The 23,788-nt window shown below is 37.0% G+C and overlaps 1 protein-coding gene across 5 annotated transcripts in view; it reads left to right on the top strand.

Moving 5' to 3' along the window:
* CLIP4 (CAP-Gly domain containing linker protein family member 4) overlaps positions 1-23,788 on the top strand; it is a 73,973-nt gene that overhangs the window by 14,590 nt on the left and 35,595 nt on the right. For all 5 annotated transcript variants that reach the window (XM_049696322.1, XM_033425211.2, XM_004268176.3 and 2 more), the window contains exons 2-8: positions 1,954-2,101; positions 9,957-10,096; positions 10,862-10,955; positions 12,036-12,197; positions 13,922-14,040; positions 17,035-17,271; positions 19,680-19,815. In XM_049696322.1, the coding sequence (XP_049552279.1) occupies positions 1,969-2,101; positions 9,957-10,096; positions 10,862-10,955; positions 12,036-12,197; positions 13,922-14,040; positions 17,035-17,271; positions 19,680-19,815 (1,021 nt within the window). In that variant the 5' untranslated portion in view covers positions 1,954-1,968. The remainder of the gene's footprint in view (positions 1-1,953; positions 2,102-9,956; positions 10,097-10,861; positions 10,956-12,035; positions 12,198-13,921; positions 14,041-17,034; positions 17,272-19,679; positions 19,816-23,788) is intronic.

Below are 23,788 nucleotides of genomic sequence, written 5' to 3'. Positions count from 1 at the left end.
GCACTACTGAGGAGAGTCCTAAAAAACCACAACAGCCTTACCTCTTACTAGATGTGCCTAAGTTCCAGCCTGCTATTCCTTTAATGGGCTCCCCTTTTAAATTTATGCCCCTATTTCTGCCTACTCATCTTTCAAGACTCATCTCAGTGATGCTTTTTTCACTGCACCATTTCTGATTCTCAGGAACTCCCATAACAAATGTTCCTTGTACTTAGGTTATGGAACATATTTCACTCAGTTTTATCGTCTATAGTTATTAGCACTATTTTATTCACCCTAGTAGATTGTAAGCTACCTAACAAGCATGGACCATCTGTTACTCATTTTTGTATTCTCTGAAACATCTAGAATAGTGTAGTGCCTTGTACATATTAATATTTATTAAATTTTATTTCTGGTCCTTGACTTTAAAGGATGCTTCATACCCGGCATAGACTATTTTGCTCAAATTTACTGCCAGGTAGGTAATTTGTAGAAGCCAACAAGTAGAAATCCTGACTGACTTTGAATACTGAGAAGCTATAGTATTGAAGGAGGGCTGTCTTTGTGGTAGGCGCTACTTTTTGAAATTGTTAGTATTTGAGGAAGTTCACCATGCTGTATGGCAACAACTTTTCCTATTTATGTGGCCAGGGTAATGTCAAAATGATTCAAAGTATTGGGTGGCGAGTAATTTTAGCATCCAAGAAACCTTGAATACCTTTAACATAGTAACACTGTATTAAGTTATTTGATATATAATATCCATGTCCATGTAAACATGTACCTTATGAGAAAAAAGAAATTGCCTTACTCTTTACCAGTTTCTGCTGGTATTCCGAAAACATATGAATCTAATTGGAAACAAACCTCTTAGCTCAGAAAGGTGACTGTTTCTTTGGAGCAGGGTGGTGATGGTAGGTAAGCATGATAGGTAAAGGTGATAGACATAGAGTTGGTTTACCAAGTATAATAGAGCACACATTGAATAATATCTAGCATGGCATTATCTGCTAGAGTAAGCTATCTGTTAACCATCTTTACTTATTCTATTCTTTCTACTGAAATAATCTAAAATCACCTTTATTTAGTTTTGTAATATAGTTTTCTGCTTATATTTTGAACAGATATAGAGATTCGTAATATTTCAGACTGCAAAGATTTGGTGCAAAAGAAACTGGAAGGTTTTTAAGCTTCAGAGTTCAGTTTTACTAACATTTTCTCTGCATTCTGTGTCATCTCTGATATGTGTGCTGGGGTGCAGCAGCTGTCTAATTTAGACATATTTATTCTGAGTGCTCATGTTTCCTGGAAAAGTGAGGTAGTATAAGTGATGTGGTTTAAAAGACATGGCCTTCCATCTTCTGCTGGGACGAACTAAACAGATCCTCTGCATTGTTAAGTGAAACCATGTCGGTAAGCTCCTAGATTTAGATTTGTACAAGTGATATGGTCAATTTTCAGTAAAGGTTTCTGGGATGTTGGAAAATAATGAGCACATTTTAAACTAGATTTTTTTCATGTGATGAGCACGTGGCATGAGCTACTGGATGACAGATGATAGAACCTGTGTCAGATCCTGTGAGAAGTTAGAGATGCACCTACAAGGGATAACATCTCGTTTGTTACTGCGAGTAAAGAGAACATCACCCATTTAGGGTAGCTCAGTGTTTAAAAAATGTTTTCACCTATTATTAGGAAATATATAGTAGTAGTTTTTTATTACTCCCGAGCTTTGCCTAAAAAGATTACATATGCCTGAGAGACAGTGTTAAGCAATGTATATTCTTTAACAACAGTTCGCTAAAAGGAAATATTTTTCCCTTTCTCTCTAAAATAGATTTTTGAAGGTTGAAGTTAAAAATGTCAATAGATTAGATATTTTAAAAAAATAGGCTTTTTGTGACTGAAGGCAGTTATTCTAAGTTGCATACAAATATAATAGATATGCTTTCCCCCCCCCTTTCATTAAAGGTGGCTTTCTAGAAGATGACCATAGAGGACCTTCCGGATTTTCCATTAGAAGGAAGTTCGTTGATTGGAAGATACCCATTTTTATTTCAAGGTTCTGATACACCAGTTATCTTTTCCATTTCTGCAGCACCAATGCCTTCAGACTGTGGTACGTTAAGTTGCTGTGTTTATTTTCTGTGAACTGGTGACTTGACTTCTGTCTTACACCCTTTTATTATTTTATTTTATTTTGTGGTACGCGGGCCTCTCACTGTTGTGGCCTCTCCCGTTGCGGAGCACAGGCTCCGGACGCACAGGCTCAGCGGCCATGGCTCACGGGCCCAGCCGCTCCGTGGCATGTGGGATCTTCCCAGACCGGGGCATGAACCCGTGTCCCCTGCATCGGCAGGCGGACTCTCAACCACTGCGCCACCAGGGAAGCCCTGTCTTACACCCTTATTGTACTCCTAATTTTTCCTGAAACCATTTGTTGTGGTTTTCATAAAATTGCTAAATTTTCCTTTTTCAAAAATAACAATTGCTTATTGCTTTTTCTGCCTCTTAAGCTAAACGCTTTATTTCTGCTGTCATCATTTTTATTATGTAAAAACGTTCATTTTAAGCACCATGGTGGATTCAGAGGATTTTATTTTTAGAATACAGTGGTGCTTAGACATCTAGTATTCTTCTGCTATTGATGTATTTATTTTGGTTAAATATATTGACTTGCTTAAAAAGCCATGTACTGAAAAAGAAAAAAAAGACATAAAAGCACAGTGCACTAGCCATCTTTAAGGGCCCTGTTGTCTCTGCAATACTGGGATTCCAATTAACAAACCAAATAATCACTGCTGAAATGATCCAAACTTGGATGACAATGTAACAACAAGTGATGTGTTTTAATACACAAGCAAGCCTAATTTGGATCCTGTTTCAGTTGTCTCCCATTGTAATTATCAGTGTATACACAAAGTATAGTAAAACAAAACAATAAAAGCCCTGTACTTAGAGAGGGTGAGACCTTTCCCTGGAACATGGCGTGAGATTGATTCATATTTAAATTGGTTCATTTAAATGTTCTTTGTAAAATGTAAATTTAGGAGTATTCTAGTTTTTTATCTATTTAGACTTATTTCCCCAGGACCCTATTTTATCAGGTAGTTGATAAAGGAATAAAAGAAAACCAGGAGGTAAGCTTGATGGATGTGTTACATTTCTAATTTAGTTAGAGTTTTTCAAGTAAAATATTGGGCCACCATTTCAAATTGTCTTTGGAGGTAGAGATAATGCAATTTTTAAATATTAGTGAATATAAAATGATTGGATTGTGAATTTGTCTTTTTAGTCATATCCATTCTAATAACTACTCATCTCCAGGTATGCTATTTTATGTGTTCAGATTCTATAGCAGCTTGCCTTGCAGTCATCAAAGGTGTTACATAAAACCTGTGCCTACTAGATCTTGGGAGTTATTTGCGGTGTTTACAAAAATTGACTGGATATTGATTTTCAGATACAACAAAATCAGTTATGCGAGAAAAACCTTGAAAAGCACTTTGTACCTTGCTAATGGCACTTCCCTCATTCTGTCTTGAGTCATAACTGTCTTATTTCCTTTCCCAGACTATAGCTCTTTGGATGGAGTAGAATCATGTTTTGTTTTTGTTTATCTCATTGGGCTAATGTAGTCATTTGTTGATGTTAGTTGTTCAGTGTTTGTTGAATAAATACATTGGATGAAAGGTGATAATGGATATTATTCCCTTTGTATAAGTGAAATTAAAAATTGCCTGTATTCTTAGAACGATAGATTCTTAGAATCTGAATGGACCTATAGTTCAGCTTTCCCTACTCATTTCCCAGTATAGAAATTATGTTTTCAGGTTCTCTGATAGATAACCAATCAGCTGCTTGGATATTGTCAATAGTGGGAAACTAATGAAATAGTCAATTTCATTGTTAAAGTTTTAGTTGTGATAAAATTGTTTTTGTATATGGACTCAAAGTATGTCTCCTTGAAACTTTGGCTAACTGGTTTGATAAGTAGAACAAACACTTCTTTATATGATGACCTTCAAATATTTGAAGATAATTTGGACATTTTAAATTAAGTCTGTACTTCTTTAGACTACACATTTCTGGTTCCTTCACCAGTCTCTCATTGTCAGGATTTCTAGACCTTTTTCACTCTAGTTGTTCTTAGTATGCTGTAGTCAGTCAGTGTCTCCTTAAAATGTGGCATCCAGGGTTGTATTTATTGAGTAAGTATTTGTTGAGGGCCTGTTACATGCTAGGTACTGTCCTAGATGCTGTCCTAGATGCTTATTGAGTAAGTATTTGTTGAGGGCCTGTTACATGCTAGGTACTGTCCTAGATGCCTGTTATATGCTAGGTACTGTCCTAGATGCTGGGGATAGCACGGTGACCAAGACCGACATTCTAGGAGGGAAAACAGACAATAAACAAATGAAGAAACCAATCATAAATATTATAGATTATAATGAATTCTGTGGAGAAAAGCAGCAGGGTGCTGTGGCAGAGGATAATGGAGCAGAGAGGCTGTTTTAGATGGGCTGGTCATCTGGAGAATCAGAAGCAGCTGGTTGAGAGAAGAGCCTGGAGAGAAGTGTTCCAGGCAGAAGGATAGGAAATCAAAGGCACGGAGTTGGGGAAAAAACTTTGGTGTGTCCTAAGAAATAGTGGAAGGCCTTTGAGGCTGAGAAGCAAAGTGGTTGAAGGGCAGAATGGCAGGAGATGAAGTTGGAGAGGAAAAGGCAGGGGCCAGACCAGGCAGGATCATTTAGGTCTTGGTAGGGAATTTGTATTTTATCCTAAATGTAATGGGAACCATTGAATGTGAGACTGAGACTGAGATTAAAATCAAGAAACAAAGAAAAAGAAACCAACCCACACAAACCAGAGCTTAGACATTCAGCTCAGTGTTGACCCTCAAGGTGGTTACCCTGCAAGACTACAAAGATTTTTGGACTTTTTTGCTTTGAATGCCTTCAGAGTCAGTTTACATGTATTAAAAGTCCCCAAGTGTATTGTTATTATTTTTACATAAACAGTGAAGTTATCTCTTAAAGAGATTTAAGCAATAATAATAACAAAAAAATCTTATTTACCCACATAGTTACCATTTCTAGTGTTATTCATTCCTTTGTGCAGACCAGATTTTCATCTGATACCACATTCCTTCTGCCTGAAGGGCTTCCTTTAACGTTTCTTGCAGTGCATATCTGCTGGTGAGGAATCCTTTCAGCTTTTATGTCTGAAAACATCTTTATGTCATCGTCTCTTTTGAAAAATATATTTGTTAGGTATAGAATTCTAGGTTGATAGTTTTTTCTTTCAGTGCTTAAAGATGTTGCTTCACTGTGTTCCCACTTGTCTTGATGGGAAATCTGCTGTCATTTTTGTTTCTCTGTATGTAATGATCTTTTTTTCCTGACTGCTTTTAAGATTTTCTGTTTATCATAGGTTTTGAGTAATTTTACTGTGATGTGCCCTGGTGTAATTTTCTTTATGTTCTTATGCTTGGGGACTGTTAAGCTTCTTGGGTCTGTAGGTTTCAATTTTCATCAAGTTTGCATAATCGTTATTTCTTCAAATACTTTTTCTGCCCCTCCTCCTTTTCAGACACTCCAGTTACACAAATATTAGACCACTTGAAGTTTTCCCACAGCTCACTGATGCCTTTTTTTATATTTCAAGAACTCTTTTTCTCTTTGTATTTCATTTTGGGTAGTTTCTATTGCTCTGTCTTCAGGTTCATTAATCATTTCTTCTGCAGTGTCTGATCAGCTGATGATCTCATCCAGTGTAGTTTTCATCTCAGATGTAGTTTTCATCACTAAAGTTTGATTTGGGTCTGTTTAACCTTTTGAACATTTGGAATACAGTTATAATGGCTGTTTTAATGTCCTTTTCTGTTAATTATAATATTTGTGTCAACTCTAGATCTGTTTTGATCGACTATTCCCCTGATTATGGGTCACGTTTTTCCCTTTGCAGGCCTGGTAGTCTTTGATTGGATGCCAGACACTGTGAATTTTACCTGTTGGGTGCTGGATATTTTTCTGTTTCTGTAAATATTCCTGAGCTTTGTTCTGGGATGCAGTTAAATTACTTGGAAAGTGTTTGACCTTTTCAGATCTTGCCTTTATGATTTGTTAGGTGGTTCTGGAGCAGTGCTAATCTGGGGCTAATTACTCCTCACTACTGAGTACTCTACCCAAAGCCTGATGAATTTTTTTCTCACTCTTTTTAGCGGGAATAAGCACAGTTCTAGGCTCCGTATGATCACTGGGCACTAATCCCTCTAATTCTTTTGGATGGTTCTTTCCCTTACCTCAGGTTTTTCCTCACAAGCATATATTAAATCCTCAAGGGGGACTCTCTTCAGATCTTTGGGGTTCTCTTGCTTTGCATCTCTCTCCTGTCTGATACACTGCCCTGTGAACTCTAGCTGCCTTATTTCCTTGAGCTCTCAGCTTTGTCTCCGCAACTCAAGGAGTCTGCTGGGCTTTTTCTTGGTTTCCCTCTCTCTCTGCTGAAATCTGGAAAGTCTCAGGGCAGAGACATGGGGGCAGTTGTGAGACTCACTTGTTTGTATCCTGTCTCTTAGGGATTGTGTCTTTCATTGACTGATGTCCAGTGTCTTGGAAACCTCATTTCATCTCTTTCCTTTGTTGTTGTTGTTTTTTGGTTGTTTCAGAAATAAGAACACATATGGTCCCTGTTATTCCATCTTGACTTTGTGGGGTATCCTTCCCATCTACCCTTCACCTCCTTTCTTTTGATTAAAACTTTTTTTTTTTCCTGTGTGGAAGCTTAAAATTTGGGTGTAGTTAGATTCGTTAATATGTAGTATAGCATAGAGTTTAAGATTATAGGTGAGTTTGGATTATAGGTCAATCCTGACTCAACAGGATTGAGGATCCTGACTCAACAGGATCACACACTTCACAGTTGTGTGATCTTGGGCAAATGGCTTACTTTCTCTATTCCTTTGTTTTTTCTTTGATAAAATGAGAACAATAATAGTACCTACATCAAAAAAAATACCTACCTCATATGGCTGTCATGAAGATTAAATTAGGTAATATATGTAAAGTGCATAGAACAGTTCCTGGCACCTATTAGACACTTTATAACATATTATCATTAGTATTTAAATGAGCTGTCTGCTGTTTGTCATTATCTCAGTATATAATTACAGAAGCATTATTATATGCTTTAGTATTTATTAGGCTAGTGTCCCCTACCCCCTACTCTGATCATTATTCTTCTTAGTTAAAATGTTCTTGCTCATTTCTCTTACATTTACTGTCTAGATATTTGCTTCTCATCACGTAGTACTTAGTCTAGTGGCATTGGCATCACTGGGAGCTTGTTAGAATGCAGTCCCTGCCCCCACCTGAGACTTACTGGATTGGAATCTACATTGTAACAAGATCCCTAGGTGATTCCTATCTACGTTAATGTTTGAGAAGCTCTGGCACAGATGAGCAGTAGAATAATTTTGTCTGTCTCCTCCCACATAAATCTTGGTGAAATTTTGATTGATTAAAATTGAAATTATTTAAAATAATTGTTGTTGGGAAAATTGACAGCCTTAAATATTTTATCTTCCAGTCCAGGAACATGATGTGTCTCTCCATTTAAGTCACCCACCACTTCAGTTTTCTTTAAATAAGCCTTACACATTTATTGGCACTTTTATTATGTTCTTTTTCCATTGTGTTTCATTTTTTAAAAATGGGAAGTCATTTAAAAATGCAGAAAATATAGTGATAGCAAACATGTGTCACACGTATCCACCATCAGAAAGAATAATTATTAGCATAGTATCTTATTTCCTTTAGCTCCTGTTTCTCAATTATAAGAATTAAAACCTTAAAGTTGAAATTCCCTCCATTTTCCTTTCTGGTTCCATTTTCCTTGCTCCCCAGAGGCAACCACCATCTTATATTTAGTGTGAAGATTGCAGACCATTTAATTATACATTTACTACATATATGAGCATCCATAAACAGTATATAGGATTGCTTTGTGTATTTGTAATTTTATGGAAATGATAGATGTTGTATATTATTCTTCAACTTATTTTATTGGTCAGTATGTTTTTTTGAGACCTATCCTTATCAATTCATAATGTAGATATCGAATTCATTTATTTCGTTGTAAGAAAGCATCGAATCCATCCTATGGATATACCACTTTCTATACATCCTCTATGGAGAGATGTTTCAGTTTCCCAGTTATTTTGCTATTATAACCAATGCTAGAATAAGCATTCCTGTACATGTCTCCTGTAGACACATACAGAAGAGTCTGTTTAGGTATATATTTAGGAATTTCTCTACTAGAAATGCCCAATGCCTAGAAAAGTCACTGATCCATAAATATTTATTGAATGGCTGAATCAATTAGACCAAAAAAAAAAATTCCAGTGAAGTGCTATTTATAGGAAACACACGCAAATCTTTGAGAAATTGGTATCTGTGTTGCATACTGATTCTCTTTTGACTCTTCTGTTTGTAGAGGACCATTTTGTTCTCTGAGATTTTGAATAGTACATGCTCTTAGTTTTAGTCTTTCTGATTCTCTTCTGATGGACTGCTCTACTTTTTTTTTTTTTTTTTTTGCGGTACACGGGCCTCTCACTTTTGTGGCCTCTCCCGTTGCGCAGCACAGGCTCCGGACGTGCAGGCTCAGCGGCCATGGCTCACGGGCCTAGCCGCTCCGCGGCATGTGGGATCTTCCCGGACTGGGGCACGAACCCACGTCCCCTGCATTGGCAGGCGGACTCTCAACCACTGCGCCACCAGGGAAGCCCGGACTGCTCTACTTTTATACACGTCCTTGGTTTTGTGCTTCTCCTTTCATCATTCAGTTACCCTGATTCTAAAAGTAAGAGCTGTGTGTACATAGTATAATTTTGGAAAATCAATAAAGACACAAAGAAGAAAATAAAAAAGCCACACAAATCCTGCTACTCACATATGCTGTTAAAATCTGAGCTCAATAGTGAATTCTCTTGGGGAGACAGCATAATAGAGGAAAGAAGATAGACTTTGGAGGCAGACCTGATTTTCTACCCCAAATCTGCCACTTACTAGCTGTGTGAGTTTGAGCAAGTGTTATTTAGTCTGAGCTTTGGTTTCCTTATCTGCAAAATGAGAATAATAATACCTGTCAGGTAAGGTGTCTGGGAAGATTTGTAAGGTGTTTGGTAAATTGTAAGCACTCAGCAAATACTGCTTCTCTAATGCTTCTCTTCTTTAGATGCTTCTGGTTTTTTAGATTCCCTACCTTCTTATAGATTGTTCAAGATAGTAGAATCTGATTTTCTTCTATTCTCTTTTATTCTCTAGCCATAGGATGATCTGTTCTCTCTGAATCTTAAGGAAGTTTTAAAAGATTTAAAAATCATGTTCAATTGTGTCTAGTATTCCATGTCTTTACTGATACATACTCCAAAATAACCCAATCACTCTGTCCCAAGGCTTCAAAGCAATGCCTGTTTATTATAGAAAATAAGGAAAACAGAGAAGTAAAAAGAATACTTAAAATTACACATTGTTCTAGTACACTGTTGAGATTTTGGCGTATTTCTTTCTATTATGTATGTTTTAATCATGGATATGGATTTACTGTTCATGACATGTTTATGTTTTGAGAGGTGAAAATACCTATAAAATTTGACAGATTTTCTGTGCTTTAGAAGAAGTTCTTGGAAACTTCAGCGTTTAAGATCAGTACGCTCAGATTTTTGTTTCATTTGTGATAAGATGTAGTGTGTGATGCATGGAAATCTCATTCTCGTAGCAGTTCAGAAATGCCTCATAATTTTTGGTGGTCCTGACTTTGGTTTTGAGAATTGCTTAAGGTAAATCTACTTTTTCTGCACCTAAAAATATTTTGTGTCATTTGAGTCCTGGTCTTGTTTATTATTTTCAATGTATTTATTTTGAGATTTTAACAAATTTAACTTACACCTTTTAAATTTCAAACAGAGTTTTCTTTCTTTGATCCTAATGATACATCATGCCAGGAAATTCTCTTCGATCCCAAAACTTCTGTATCAGAATTATTTGCCATTTTAAGACAGTGGGTTCCTCAGGTCCAGCAAAATATTGACGTTATTGGAAATGAGGTAAGGAATTCTAACGTTGTTAAGTCTTGTATTGTTAGGATTGTTAATTGTATAGATTTTTTTTCCCCATCTGAATGGAAAGGTGGTGATAAAGGGGAAACCTTTTAAAGATGCTGATGCTTGTTCTTCATAGGTTTTCATGGAGCAGTGAGTTAGTACGTTCTTTCCATTATTCCCTCATGCTCCTCACTCCCTTGCATCTGGAGTTCTGACATCTGACTCTTGGTGGGAGCAGAGGGAGCCTTCTTACTTTGTACAAGTTGATTTTGTAAATTTAAAAATATACTTTCATGAGGTGATTTGATTACTGTCACATTTATCTATACTTTGGGGTGGCTTGGTAAAGATCTAGGCTTAAATATAATTTTAAAAAATATTTGATTTTTTGAAAGAGGGATAAAAGAATAGTGCTGGGTTCCTTGACCAGCATACTGTCTCGTTGTAAGAAGAGGGAGCTTATACTTTTTAAAATACCATTACTCCCATTAGAAAGGAAATTTGCTTGTCCTTTGAGAAGTTAAGGAACATATTGGGGTGCCAAATTACTTGGGAATACTCTTTAAGAATTTCCTTCCATCTGGTGACAAGTTCAGTTTTCATTTTTGTTGTAGGGTACAGACTTAAAATTTATCCTTAAGAGAAGCCAGTTCTGTCTACTCATTTTACTGAGAACTAATTTAATAAGATAGACTAACTTGGTTTCCCAGCATTGGTTTGAAATCAGTAGACTTTATGTTGTAATAATATCTTCCTTGGTTTCCTCAGATTCTTAAGAGAGGTTGCAACGTGAATGACAGAGATGGATTGACAGATATGACTCTTTTACATTATACTTGCAAATCTGGAGCTCATGGTATTGGTAAGTGTGTGGTGAATCTGTTAATGGCTTAAGACATCTGTATTTGTACTTGTATAACTGTGTTTATGCCAACCAGAGTCCCTGGGAGGGCACCTGGCTGGTGATAATAATATTCCCTGAATAGGCGAGGATTCAGTTAGGTCTTCCACACACCTTGTTGCCTTTCCTCCCTTTTCTCAAGGGAGTCTTTATAATCTCCTGGTACCTCCCAACTTTTCTGGAACAGGCTTCATACCAGCCTGTTTGCTAGGTGAGAGTAACTGGTAACACCTGGAGTTTATGGCAAGGTTTGACAATCCATGCTCTGTTTTCCAGGCAGTCCCAATCCTACAGACCTGGTCTTTAGGTCTGTCTAAGGTCTGTTCCTACATACATAACATATGTGCATAGTTTCCAAAATTGATATTCGCCTGTTGTTTACTATTTTTTACACCTGCCTCTTACTTAATTATATACTGTGAACATCTCTCCCTGTTTCAATAGTCTGATACAGTGCTTCTTAAACTTGATAGTGAAGGAGTTTTTTTTTTCTTTCTCTAATCCATCATGGAGTGATACTTTTGTAAAATAAAATAAAAATGAGTTTGTAATAGAAAAATAAGATAAAGACAAAATACAAGCCCAAGTATTTTTCAAAAGCATAAAATTATATTTCATTTAATTTATTCAGAAGAAATGATTACATAGGGAAAAAGAAAAGAGTTATAAAAATTATGAATTACAGTTTGGGACCGTCAGTGGTCCACAGAGTGCACTCTGTGTAGCCCTGGTTTTAATGGCTCTGTAGTATTGCATTATATGGATGTCTCATAATTTATTTAACCAGTGTCTTATTATTGTACTTTTAGGTTGTTTCAAAATTTTATTCATAATAAAAAGTGCTGTGATGAACATCTTTACAGACAAGTGTTTATCTACCCTTGGGTTTGATTATTTTCCTGGAATAAATTCCTTGTTATATTTTTTGAGTTGTAAGTGTATATTCAGTACGCTGTTCGCATTGGCTTTTTAGATGAGGTAGTAGATGGCCATCCACTGGAATTTGTACTGAAGAAAAATAATTTAGAAAACCTTCTCTAGGTGATGTTGATACAGCTGTAAAGTTTGCAACTCAACTTATTGATCTGGGAGCAGATGTTAGTTTGCGGAGTCGCTGGACAAATATGAATGCTTTGCATTATGCTGCTTATTTTGATGTCCCTGAACTTATAAGAGTGATTTTGAAGACATCTAAACCAAAAGGCAAGTACTGTAAGATCACCATTAGATGTTATTAATTGAATACTTTATTAGTGGCATAAGAATTATAATTCCAAGATACTTTTACTTCTAATCCATCTTGTTCCATGTGACCTCCAATCCCATTTTATTTTTCAGAAACAGTTTAACTTTTCTTTATTGAAGATTAGTTACTATCCTTTCACAGAAGACTTAGTACAAAGAGAAACAAAATAAAGTGTTCTCTGGCCTTTTATATCTCTTCAAGTCCCCCAGTATAACATGGATTTTATAAAGTGTAATTGAATCTATGTATACTTCTTTTGTCTTACTTGTGTAGCCAGAAATAGAGCAATAAAACCTTCAGAGCTAAACATTGAAATCATGAAGAATATTTATTTTAGGTGGCATTCAGTTCTGAAATTCTGTGATTCCATTAAGGGATAGATTTTCATTTTTTTTTTCTTCCTGTCTTAATGATGCTATCCTAAAATTGAACATCATAATATCTAAATCACAGTCCTGTATTTAGACATTCTCTCTGGGTCCTCTCAGGGGGTCAGTTTTCTTTTGAGAAAAAAATGAGGGCAAGTGCAGTAGTATTACTTTAAGTTAAAAGTTGTATGCAGTGTTTTCTCCATTTGTAGAAGACTTGTTTTAGAGATGGCATAGATAAATTTCCCAGAATGTCTGTTTCTAACCTCTGCTTTGTATAATTGTCCATCTCCTCTTTACCTTTTTACTTTTTCACTTTTTGAATGATGTTAGGAAGAAAGCCTCTCTTGATAGTACAGTGTCTTTAATAGCTCAGGAGAGTGTCCTGAGCATGTCTTAGTTTGTTTACCATAGTAGGTAGGGTGTGGGATGGTGGAGCTGTAGTTAGATTAAGGTAGGATTGGCAGAACCAGAGGTATATTAAACCCATATTCTAAAATCAGTCAAAATGGGATCCCCAAACCTGGAGTATTTGCTGTATAGCATCGTGATGATTTGTTGAAAGTTATTAAAATGTTTTTAGAATTGCAAGATTCCCATTCTTATTGTGAAGTCCAAATTCATTTGTTGAATAAAGTATTGTGAATGAATACAGTATGTAAGCATGATGCATATGTTTAATTACTCTTTAATTTATTCCTGTCTTGAGAATTCTCCATTGTTTTACCTACTATTTTTTTCCGTGAAGAGGCAGATAGTAAATATTTTAGGTTTTGTGGACCACATGGTCTCTGTTGCAACTACTTGATCCTGCAGTTGTGGTGTGAAAGTAGCCACAGAGACTATGTGGCTGTGTTCTAATAAAACTTTATTTACAAAAACAGATGGTAAGTTGATTTTGGCCATGGCCATAGTTTGCTAGTCCCTGACCTAAACCCTACTACATTATAGTTGTCATGGCAAATATGCAAGAGGTTTAATGAGAGAGTGTGTTAAGATAGTTACTTTTACAAATATGAATTATTGCCATTAATTGCTTTAAAATATAGTTTAGTTTGTGATGGTTGGAAAACCCATGCTAATATCAGTCCATTTGATAGTGAAATTTTATTGTACTAAGAAAAGAATTAGTTAAGTAGGTTGTAATATGAAGAGTTTGTTCCATTGTGAGAATCGTCCTTTTAGTGGGTTGGTTTAAGTCTCATAAATAGCTAATATCCCTCCTCCCCCGAATAAACCCAGCCTGTCTCCTTTTACATTATACTAGCTTAATTTGAAAATTTTGTTAATACGCTTGCGATGTCTAATTGCAGATGTGGATGCCACTTGCAGTGACTTTAATTTTGGAACAGCTCTGCATATTGCTGCATATAACCTGTGTGCAGGTACTGTGAAATGCTTATTGGAGCATGGAGCAAACCCTGCATTTAGGGTAAGAGGTTAAATTAAAAGTGAAAAATATTAAAAGAATAAAAACATCTAACATTATCTCCCAGGAAAGAGTTGAATCTGGATGTTGTTGTAGAGCTCTTATATAGGTAAATAATTTATATTTTTGTGCTGCATGTAAAGAGTAATGGTGATAAACTTTTATCTCAAATAAATTTAAGGCATAGCAGTGAATTTCAGTCCTTTTATATTGATAAGCTCTATAAACCTTACTTGCATTCAGATAAGTAAAATACTCTTTAAAGTATCATCTTTGATGTTAAAAGTATCTTTCATTTAAGCTTTTGGTATATTTATAAAACCTTAGCTGTTAAATAAAAGCGCATATATTAAAGTTATATTTCTGTATTAAATCATATTTTAAATTCTTTTGGAAAGAAGTTTTATTTCAGACAATTTAAAAAATGCATATTTAACAGTGCAGTAAACCTTTAAAATCGACTTAAAGGAAACATTTATTTTTTCAGGGTAATGTTCTACATTTACAAAGTTAACACACAGGATTGAATTTCATAATCTTCAAATCATTTGGTATTTTTTGTCTTCCCAAAAGTGGCTCTCAGTGTTCTTTTCTGTTATATTGATAGCAGTGACTTGCTCTGGCAGCGATTCTTGATTGGGTCTGTGCCTTCTCTTGAAGGGGCAGGGGTGGGCAATGTTAGAAAAAGCCTCTTCCCTTCCTCTTTTCCTCGCTCCCTCTCTGCTTTCCTGTTATCCCTTCCCTCCCTACTTCTTTGCCCCTTTTCTTTCTGTTTAACCCCGTTAATTATTTAATCAACCCCTTTCTTCCTCCTTCCCTCCCTCCTTCCTTCAGGTCCTCTTGTTTATTGGGCACTGGGAGAATACAACAACAAATACGTCTCTGTCCTCAAAGAGAATATTGTCTAGAGGGGAGGACAGACAAGAGAGCAGTCAGTTTTACTGTAGTGTGTCCTGGCAAAAGTGATGTTGAGTGCTTAAACATAGTTAAGAATTAACCAGGTACAGGAGGAAGCTGAGAAAGGCATGTTAGGCAGAGAGAGTAGCGTGCACAAAGGCTAGGAGATGGTAATTCAGTTTGGCTGGAGTGTGAAGGTGATACGTGTTTGCTTTTGCTAGTACAACTGTTGACAAGACCCTATTAGTGGAGAGAATATTTTGAACCCAGTAAGATGCAGTGAAGTGTGTCATTGAGGTAAATTACCAATTCAGGCCCCAAAGAATTAATAGATTACCGAATTTTGGAGGTTAATACTTAAAAAAAAAAGCAGTCAATATGTGGGTCAGCAGTAGCCCTTGGATCAGACCCTGACAGCCACTACTTTAGAAGAAAATGGAATTCTATAGCTAATCATGAACAAGCCACCTTATGTTAACATGATATCATTGTTACTTTATTATTATTTAGTATTTTTTAAACAGAAGTTTTATTTTATATAGGAATTGATGGAACTGTGTGACTTACTCTAGAAAGGTGAGGACTTAAAAATCTGAAGTAAATATTCATTGTAAATATAGCTTATTTACAACTTATCATGACAGGTTTGTTGATTAAAAAAAGTTTTTTCCCTCTGTCTTTTTCTCAAGAGTACGATTAGCGCTATAGGTATTTTCATTACATTTTGTACTTTTTCTTTGAAAAAAAAAATCGGGGATCAAAATAGTTCATCACTGTCCCAGAAATTTGATAATATGTCTTCCTACCATGTTTTTACTTAGGACGAAACTGACTTGAATTTTAAAATAAAAAATGTGAGGCACTTGCAAACTAAATGTGTTCTAAAAGCCTCATACTTTTATCCATATGGATCATTTGAAGATAATTATTAGAGGAGAAGGAAAGGGAAAAAGTTTTCTGAGCAAAAGAATCTTGGTTCATCTTATTAAGAAAAGATTACAGTCTGGAATCTTTCTGATGAAGCCTGAGTTTTTGGTTAGGGAACGTAGAAGAAAGAGAACTTGTTTGAGGGTAGGACAGCACAGAGCAGCAGAAGGGCTGAGAGTCCAGTGGGTGCTGGACATGGACTGCAGTGTCATCCCTGCAGTAATTATGGAGATGATGCTGAGCGAGTCATTCATCTCTCCTTGCCTAATTTTCCTAATTGGCAAACTGGAAATGGTAGTGATATCTTACTTGTTTAGTTGGTGTCTTCTGCTACAGTCCAGACTCTTAACAGGTAAAAATTTTTATCTGTTTTATTCACAAGCTTTTTCTTGCTGTGATAACCAAATGAGATAATTTATATGATAGGATTTTGCTTATATAAACACCGTGCAAATGTTAGTGGGCCTGTGACTACCCATTTTTGCTTGCTGCAGGATAAATCCCAGCCCAGATTTTAGAAGTATTAAACCTATAGATTCTGTTCTTAAAATCTGAGTCACTCCATGAGTGGGCAGGATGGATCGAGGTCACAGAGCCAAGGTGGCAGCTCTGGGGGAGGGGAGGGAGTCTCGGGTCTGGGGTTGGGAAGCCAGGCAGTCCTGTGGCTTCTGTCTCCCGCCTGTGCAGCCAGGCTCGCTTCCCACTGACTGCCTTCCTGCTCTTCCCTGAGCCTGGACCTCGGTCCCCACCAGCTGAGCTGCCCTGTGTTCCCTCACCTCCCTGGACCTCTGCGCCAGTGCCTCTCAGCAGCGAGGCCCTCCCTGACCCCTGTGTGTGAATCGCCATCTCTGTGCCCGTGTTCCCTGTCCCCCTTAACCTGCTTTGTTCTCTCTGCCACTTTTTACCCTTCGATACACCATACGTTTTATGTGTGTGATTATGTTCTGCCTCTCACCAGGCTGTGTGCTTTTTGAGGGCGGGGCTTTTGTTGTCTTCACTGTGTGCCTTTAGCACTTAGAATGGTGTCTGGCAGGTGGTAGAAGTTTAGTAAATATTTTTGAATAAATAAATGATAGATGAATTTAACTTACTTTTTCCAAAAATACTTTTATATGACCGTGTAGAGCTCTGAGCAGATATGAACTGAAAAATTTCTCTTCTCTTTATTTGTAGAATGACAAAGGACAGATCCCCGCTGACGTTGTCCCAGACCCGGTCGAAATGCCCTTAGAAATGGCCGATGCTGCGGCAACTGCTAAAGAAATCAAGCAGATGCTGCTCGATGCGGTGCCTCTGTCGTGTGATCTCTCAAAGCCCTTGCTTCCAAGTTACGACCGTGTTACTAGCAAGGTGATGCTGACGTCACTTGGCCTGAAGCTGGGGGATCGTGTCGTTATTGCAAGACAGAAGGTATAGTCAGTAGCTGCAGTCTCTAAAGCGATGTCCAAGGTCATTATGTGGCCTGTGTGCCAAGGGTGCAGTGTGGTTTTGAGTTGTTTTTTTAAGTTCCATATGTAGGTAGAAGGATACTTAATGGAAAACTTGAAACTTAGATGCACGGTTACTATAAAGCATAATTTAAGAATATAAACTATTCAAACTGAATAACGAAGACATCTTTATTTGAATGGGAGAAAAGTGGAGCATAGTGGAGCTGCCGAGTGAATTTAGAGGCGTCCAGCCTGCAGGTTTTCCCTTGCAGCTTCCCGCTCGCACCCCTCCTCAGTAGTGATTCTCCCACAGCTACTACTGCACAGAAACGGAGCAAAGGTGACCCTCACTGTTCCTGGGTGTTTGGCTTCTTGATCCCACAAACAGGGAAATCTTAGATATGATTTCAACCTGGTAATGAAAATGTATGTGGGAAAGAGGACTCCCAACTCCACCCGACTGAAGATTCTCTGGATACCTCTTTCTCCAGAGCCTCAGTTTCCAGGTGGCTTTCACTTGTTGCCCTTCTCTCTTTTTAAAAACCTCATATGGGAGAGCTGTTTTTCTCTTTTTGGGGGCCAATTGGGAGCTTGGTATGGAGAATGGGACAGGGAATTTGCGCTTGCATGTGGAATTTCTAAAATAGCTACGGCTAAACATCTGGGTGGCTTTGTGGGGGGTGTTATGCACTTTTCTCAGAAAACACTGAAATTTGAGTTACTAAGAAAGTTGCTTCAAAAAGGAAGGTAAGCTACAAACTATTACACTGAGAATGACATTTACCAACTTCCACAAGAATACATTCATGGACATTTGTTAGTTTTCCATTGTCCTATTTGTGGAGCTAAAATACCAAGAAATTATGAACGCATAGCATTTTCTCCCCTTTGGATTAATATTCAGCTTCTTTAGTATTCCTGTCCTGCGTCTGAGAATGGACTTTTAGAAGAGTTATTCTGTTTTATTTTACTACTTTTTATTTTGAGTAATTTAAAGCTATACAAAAGTAGAAACATATAACGAACATGCGTATATCAGTCGGCAGCGTTTACCTTTGTCACCTCAGAGCCAGTCTTGTTTCATTTATATTTACCCTCAGTCTATTGCTTGTCTTTTCATTCTCTTAGGACTGTCTTGCAAAGAGCAGGCGTTTTAAATTCTCATGAAGTTTATTTTATCAAAATTTTATTTTATGGATTGTGTGTTTAGAATATCTGAGAAATTTTCTACTGTGTTTTCTTCTGGATGTTTACAGTTTTAGGTTTTATATTTAGTTTTACATTTAATTCTGAGTTAATTTTTGGATAGAGTGCTAGGTATAGATAGAGTTTATGTGTTTAGTTCTCTGTGTTTCTCTTTTTTAAAAAAATAAATTTATTTTATTTATTTATTTTTGGCTGCATTGGATCTTCGTTGCTGTGCATGGGCTTTCTCTAATTGCGGCGAGCGGGGGACGGTTGCGGAGCGAGCGGAAGGCCGTTGCGGTGCGCGGCCTTCTCATTGCAGTGGCTTCTCTTGTTGCGGAGCATGGGCTCTGGGCGCGTGGGCTTCAGTAGTTGTAGCACACGGGCTCAGTAGTTGTGGTTCGTGGGCTCTAGAGCGCAGGCTCAGTAGTTGTGGTGCACGGGCTTAGTTGCTCTGCAGCATGTGGGATCTTCCCGGACCAGGGCTTGAACCCATGTCCCCTGCATTGGCAGGCGGATTCTCAACCACTGCGCCACCAGGGAAGTCTTGTATTGCTGTTTTGAATGGAATATTTTATAAATGTCAGGTCAAACTGGCTTATAGCTGGTTTCAGGTTTCAGTTTTTCTGTATCCTTACTGGTTTTCTGCCTTCTTGGCCTGTTGATTATGGAGAGAGGTGTGTTGAAGTCTCACTGTGATTGTAGATTTGTCTATTTCTCTTTTTAGTTCTATCAGTTTCCACTTCATATGTCTTGGAGCTCAGTTGTTAGGTACATATAGATTTAGGATTCTTATGCCTTCTTGGTCCATTGACTCTTTTATCATTATTTAATGTCTCTTTTTATCCCTGGTAATATTTTCCTTCTTCTGAAGTCTACTTTGAGAGAATGGTTTTTTTTTTTTTTTTGCGGTACGCGGGCCTCTCACTGTTGTGGCCTTTCCTGTTGCGGAGCACAGGCTCCAGACGCGCAGGCTCAGCGGCCATGGCTCACGGGCCCAGCCGCTCCACGACATGTGGGATCTTCCTGGACCGGGGCATGAACCTGTGTCCCCTGCACTGGCAGGCGGACTCTCAACCACTGCACCACCAGGGAAGCCCTGAGAGAATGTTTTTGAAAGACTTCCATGATAAAGTTGCAAGAGTGGGAAACTTAGAATTACTGGTAGTACTCAAAAGTTACTCTGATTTATATTTTCTTTAGGTTGGAACATTAAGATTTTGTGGAACAACTGAATTTGCAAGTGGGCAGTGGGCTGGCATTGAGTTGGATGAACCAGAAGGAAAAAACAATGGAAGTGTTGGGAAAGTCCAGTACTTTAAATGTGCCCCCAAATATGGTAAGTTAGATACTATCTAATTTAATGAGAATTAATTTAAAATAATAAAATTTTACTCTTTTATTATTTTTAAATAAAACTTTCTCCCTGGTTACTTATGTAATAAATGAAGCGACTGCCCTTTTCTTACTGTGAGCAATATTGTGCTTGGGAGAGGGTGTCTTACTAGGAGGGCACCTAGCTCTGGAGACCTTCCTGAATCCTGCTCATGGTGGTATCATGAATGAAGGAGGGATTTTATTCTTTATTACCAAGGAAATACAGAGCTCTAGAGGTTGAAAAACTTGAAAAATTGAAAAGCAAGTGAGGCCAACTTTATTACTGTGCTCCTGAGCTGGGATGATTCTTTTTCAGACAAATGTTTGCTTTATTTTATATTCTCTGTTTCTCTCATATATACACACACACACACCTTGACACATGATTTCAGTTTGCTTTTGTCACTTACTATGTTGTGAATATTTTTCCTTGTTGTGAAGTACTTTCCCAGAACATTAATTTCCCTGGTTGCGCAGTATTTCATCTTATAGCTCGACAGGGAAGGCAGTATATGGTACAGTGTTGAAGAGTATGGGCTTTGGAGCCCGACTGCTTGGGTGTGAATCAGCTGCTCTACCTACCAGCTGTGGGGCCTTCGTTCTCTTCTTGTGCCTCAGTTTTCTTCTGTAAAATGAGGATAGCAATACCGCAAGAGTTCAGGTGGGAATTAAATGTGTTGATAAATATATAAAGCACCTAGAATAGTGCGTGGTTCCCAGTAAGCACCCCCAAAATGTTAACTATTTGCTAGCTGTTATGAATTTATCAAAATCACCAGTTTCCTTTTGTCATACACTTAAGATGGAGCCTCCTTTTGGGGTATATTATTAAAATTTTTGTTTATAAAAAATGCCCATTACGTTAGATTTAAAAAACATAAAAAAGAAAAAAATAAAACCACCTGTATATATTTTCTGTTTATTTTTTCCACAAACTGTGGATTATATATAGTTAAATATTCTGCATTTTTATCTGACATCCTATTATAATTTCCTCAAATCTTTAAATATTGTTTGAAAATGTGATTTTTTATGGCTCAATTTCCTTTAATTTTTCCAATTTGATGGGTGAAAATTTCTGTTTAAATTCATGTTATTCTGACTGGTGAAATAAGATACCTAAAATGTTCTATTGTAGCACATGTATTTTTTGTGTTATCTTGGCAATTGCCAAGAAATAATTATTCATATTATTTGCCAATTAAAAATTGGGATGTTAGCTTTTTAAAAAACGGATGAGTTTTTAAAAAATAAATGCATCTTTAGGATATTAAGCCTTTATATTTATTACAGATATTTCGCCCAGTTTGTCATTTGCCTTTGAACTTCATTTGCAGTGTTTTTGGACACGTAGTTTTATGCAGTTAAAAGACTTTTCCTTTACAATTTCTTATAACTGCTTTTATGCTAAGGTAGATAGTTCTTCCTAATCCAGAATTCATTATAGGTTATATATTTTATTCTTTTGAATGTTTTAATTTTTAAATACCACATTACTTAATTTGGAGTTTATTTGGTTAGTTGTATAAGGATAAGAATTTAAGTTTAGTTTTACTCTATTAGCTAATTTTGGCAACTGTCGAGCAGACTAAGGGCAAGATCAAGACCATTAGCAACACAGAGAGCAGATGTAAATCAGAGCCATGAGAAATGCTTAGATTGTAACAGAATGCATGTGGCCTCCCAAATCCCATCATTCCAAGGAGAGGCATGCTTGATTAGGACAAAGATGGATACGCAAGGACCCTGTCTCCATCCGCTTTTACATACTTTACGGCAAGTTGGGGGGCAAGGGTCATGTGTTGGATTATATAAAAATGGGAATAGCCCTTCCTGCTGAGCCAGCTCAGTAGTCTGAGCCAGATCTTTGCTAAACTGTCAGTACTTGAGGTGTGGGGAGCAGGAGAGGCAGAGAACCCCCTGACTAAGCAGAAGCCAAAGCATTTGTCTCTTTTCAGCAACAGTTTTTTGGGTTTTTTTCCTCTCTCTAAATCTGTCATTTTCCCTTTGGCTTGTTGTACTTCCTTTAATATAAATTAAGTTCTTATAAATGCTATAGTCTGTTTTGGGATTGTTTTGTCCCATTGATCTATTAATTCTAGCACATATTAGATTGTTTTGATTGTAAAAATTTTATAATAATTTTTAAAAGATCTTTTTAAAAGCAGCTTTTGGTTCATAGCAAAATTGAGAGGAAGGTACAGAGATTTCCTGTATACCTCCTGCCCACACATGCACAGTTTCCCCTTTTATCAACATCCCTTCACCAGAGTGTACATTTCTTACAGTGGATGCACCTGCATGGACACATCATAATCACTCAGAGTCCATAGTTTGCCTTAGGGGTCACTCCTTGTGTTGTATAATCTGTGGGTTTGGACAAGTGTATAAGGGCATGTATCCATCATTGCCATATTATAGAGTGTTTTCACTGCCCTGAAACTCCTCTGTGCTCCACCTGTTCATCCCTTCCCACCTTAGCCCCTGGCAACCATTGACCATTTTACTGTCTCCATAGTTTTGCCTTTTCCAGAATGTCAGATAGCTGGAATCATAGAGTATATAGCCTTTTAATAATGCCTTCTTTCACTTAGTAATTTGCATTTAAGTTTCTTCCATGTCTTTTCATGGCTTGATAGCTCATGTCTTTTTAGCACTGAATAATACTCCATTGTCTGGAGGTATCACAGTCCTCCATTATTTCTCCATTCACCTACTAAAGGATATCTTGGTTGCTTCTAAGTTTTGGCAGTTATGAAATTTTTTTTATAATTTTTAATATTTGGTAATACTATTTTTATGTCTTTTAATAATCACCAAAGTGAACACATATACCTAGTTTAGTAAGTCAAGTTGTATTATAAGGTTTATTAAAACAACAGCTAAACCCTCTCCTGGCTTGCCCTTCCTTACTCTGAGACCTGTTCTTTAGAGGCAAGAACTTTTTTGACTTCTTTAGATGTATCTTCTGATGTTCATATTCATATTTTAAATAATATATGAATCTTTCCAATTTTAGACATCTATTGACTTCATACTATGAAGAGAAAGATTTGGTGTTCGTACTAAGTCATTTTTTTTTCTTGGTTTATTTATTTGTTTTGGTGGAGCACATCCTTCAGTAGCTTTTTGACAGAGGACTCATGGGGAGTGAATTTTTTGAGACTTTACATTCCAGAAATATGTTTATTTCTACCCTTACACTCATATGATAGTTTAGTGGGATAAGGAGTGTTAGGTTGAAATTCACATTTTTTCAGTATTTTGAAGGTGATACTCTGTTGTCTAATGCAATTTGGCAAACTTTTTTTGTAAAGGGCCAGGTAGTAAATATTTTGGTTTTATGGGTCATACAGTCCCTTGTTGCAAAACTATTCAGCTCTCCTGTTGTAGTGAATAAGCAGTCGTAGACAATATGTAAACAAATGGGTGTGGCTGCGTTCCAACAGAATGGTACAAAAATAGGCGGTGGGAGGATGTGGCTCTCAGGCCATAGTTTGCCAGCTATCATCCTGAGCTTCCACTGCTGCTGTTTAGAAGTTTCAGAGTCATCCTTTCTTCTGTTTTTGTCCTTTTCCCTGCTTTTGGAAGCTTCTTTGGAAGCTTTAGCTTTTTTTCTCTTTTTTTTTTTATCATTTTCTTTCCTCTTTAGAGTTTATACCATTTTTATTTCTTATAAAATTTTAGTGGAGTTTTGGGAGGAATTGTGGTTAAACAAAATGGATCATGTTTATCCAGAAATTCATTACTCTTCTGTTTAAAAATAATTCTTCCTTATGTGTTTATTTTTAGTTAAGCCTTATCATTGTATGTCAAGATCTGAGGAGAGTCCCATCAGTACTTTGGGTAGCATGAGATTCTGAACAGGAAGGTTAACCCATACACAGTGCACACTTTGGGCTTTGATTATATCCAGTCTGTCATTGCTTTAAATT

The sequence above is a fragment of the Orcinus orca genome, chromosome 13, assembly GCF_937001465.1.
Source record: "Orcinus orca chromosome 13, mOrcOrc1.1, whole genome shotgun sequence".
Classification (NCBI taxonomy): Eukaryota; Metazoa; Chordata; class Mammalia; order Artiodactyla; family Delphinidae; genus Orcinus; species Orcinus orca.
The sequence above is the reverse complement of the archived record's forward strand: the minus strand, read 5'-3'. Positions and strand labels throughout refer to the sequence as shown.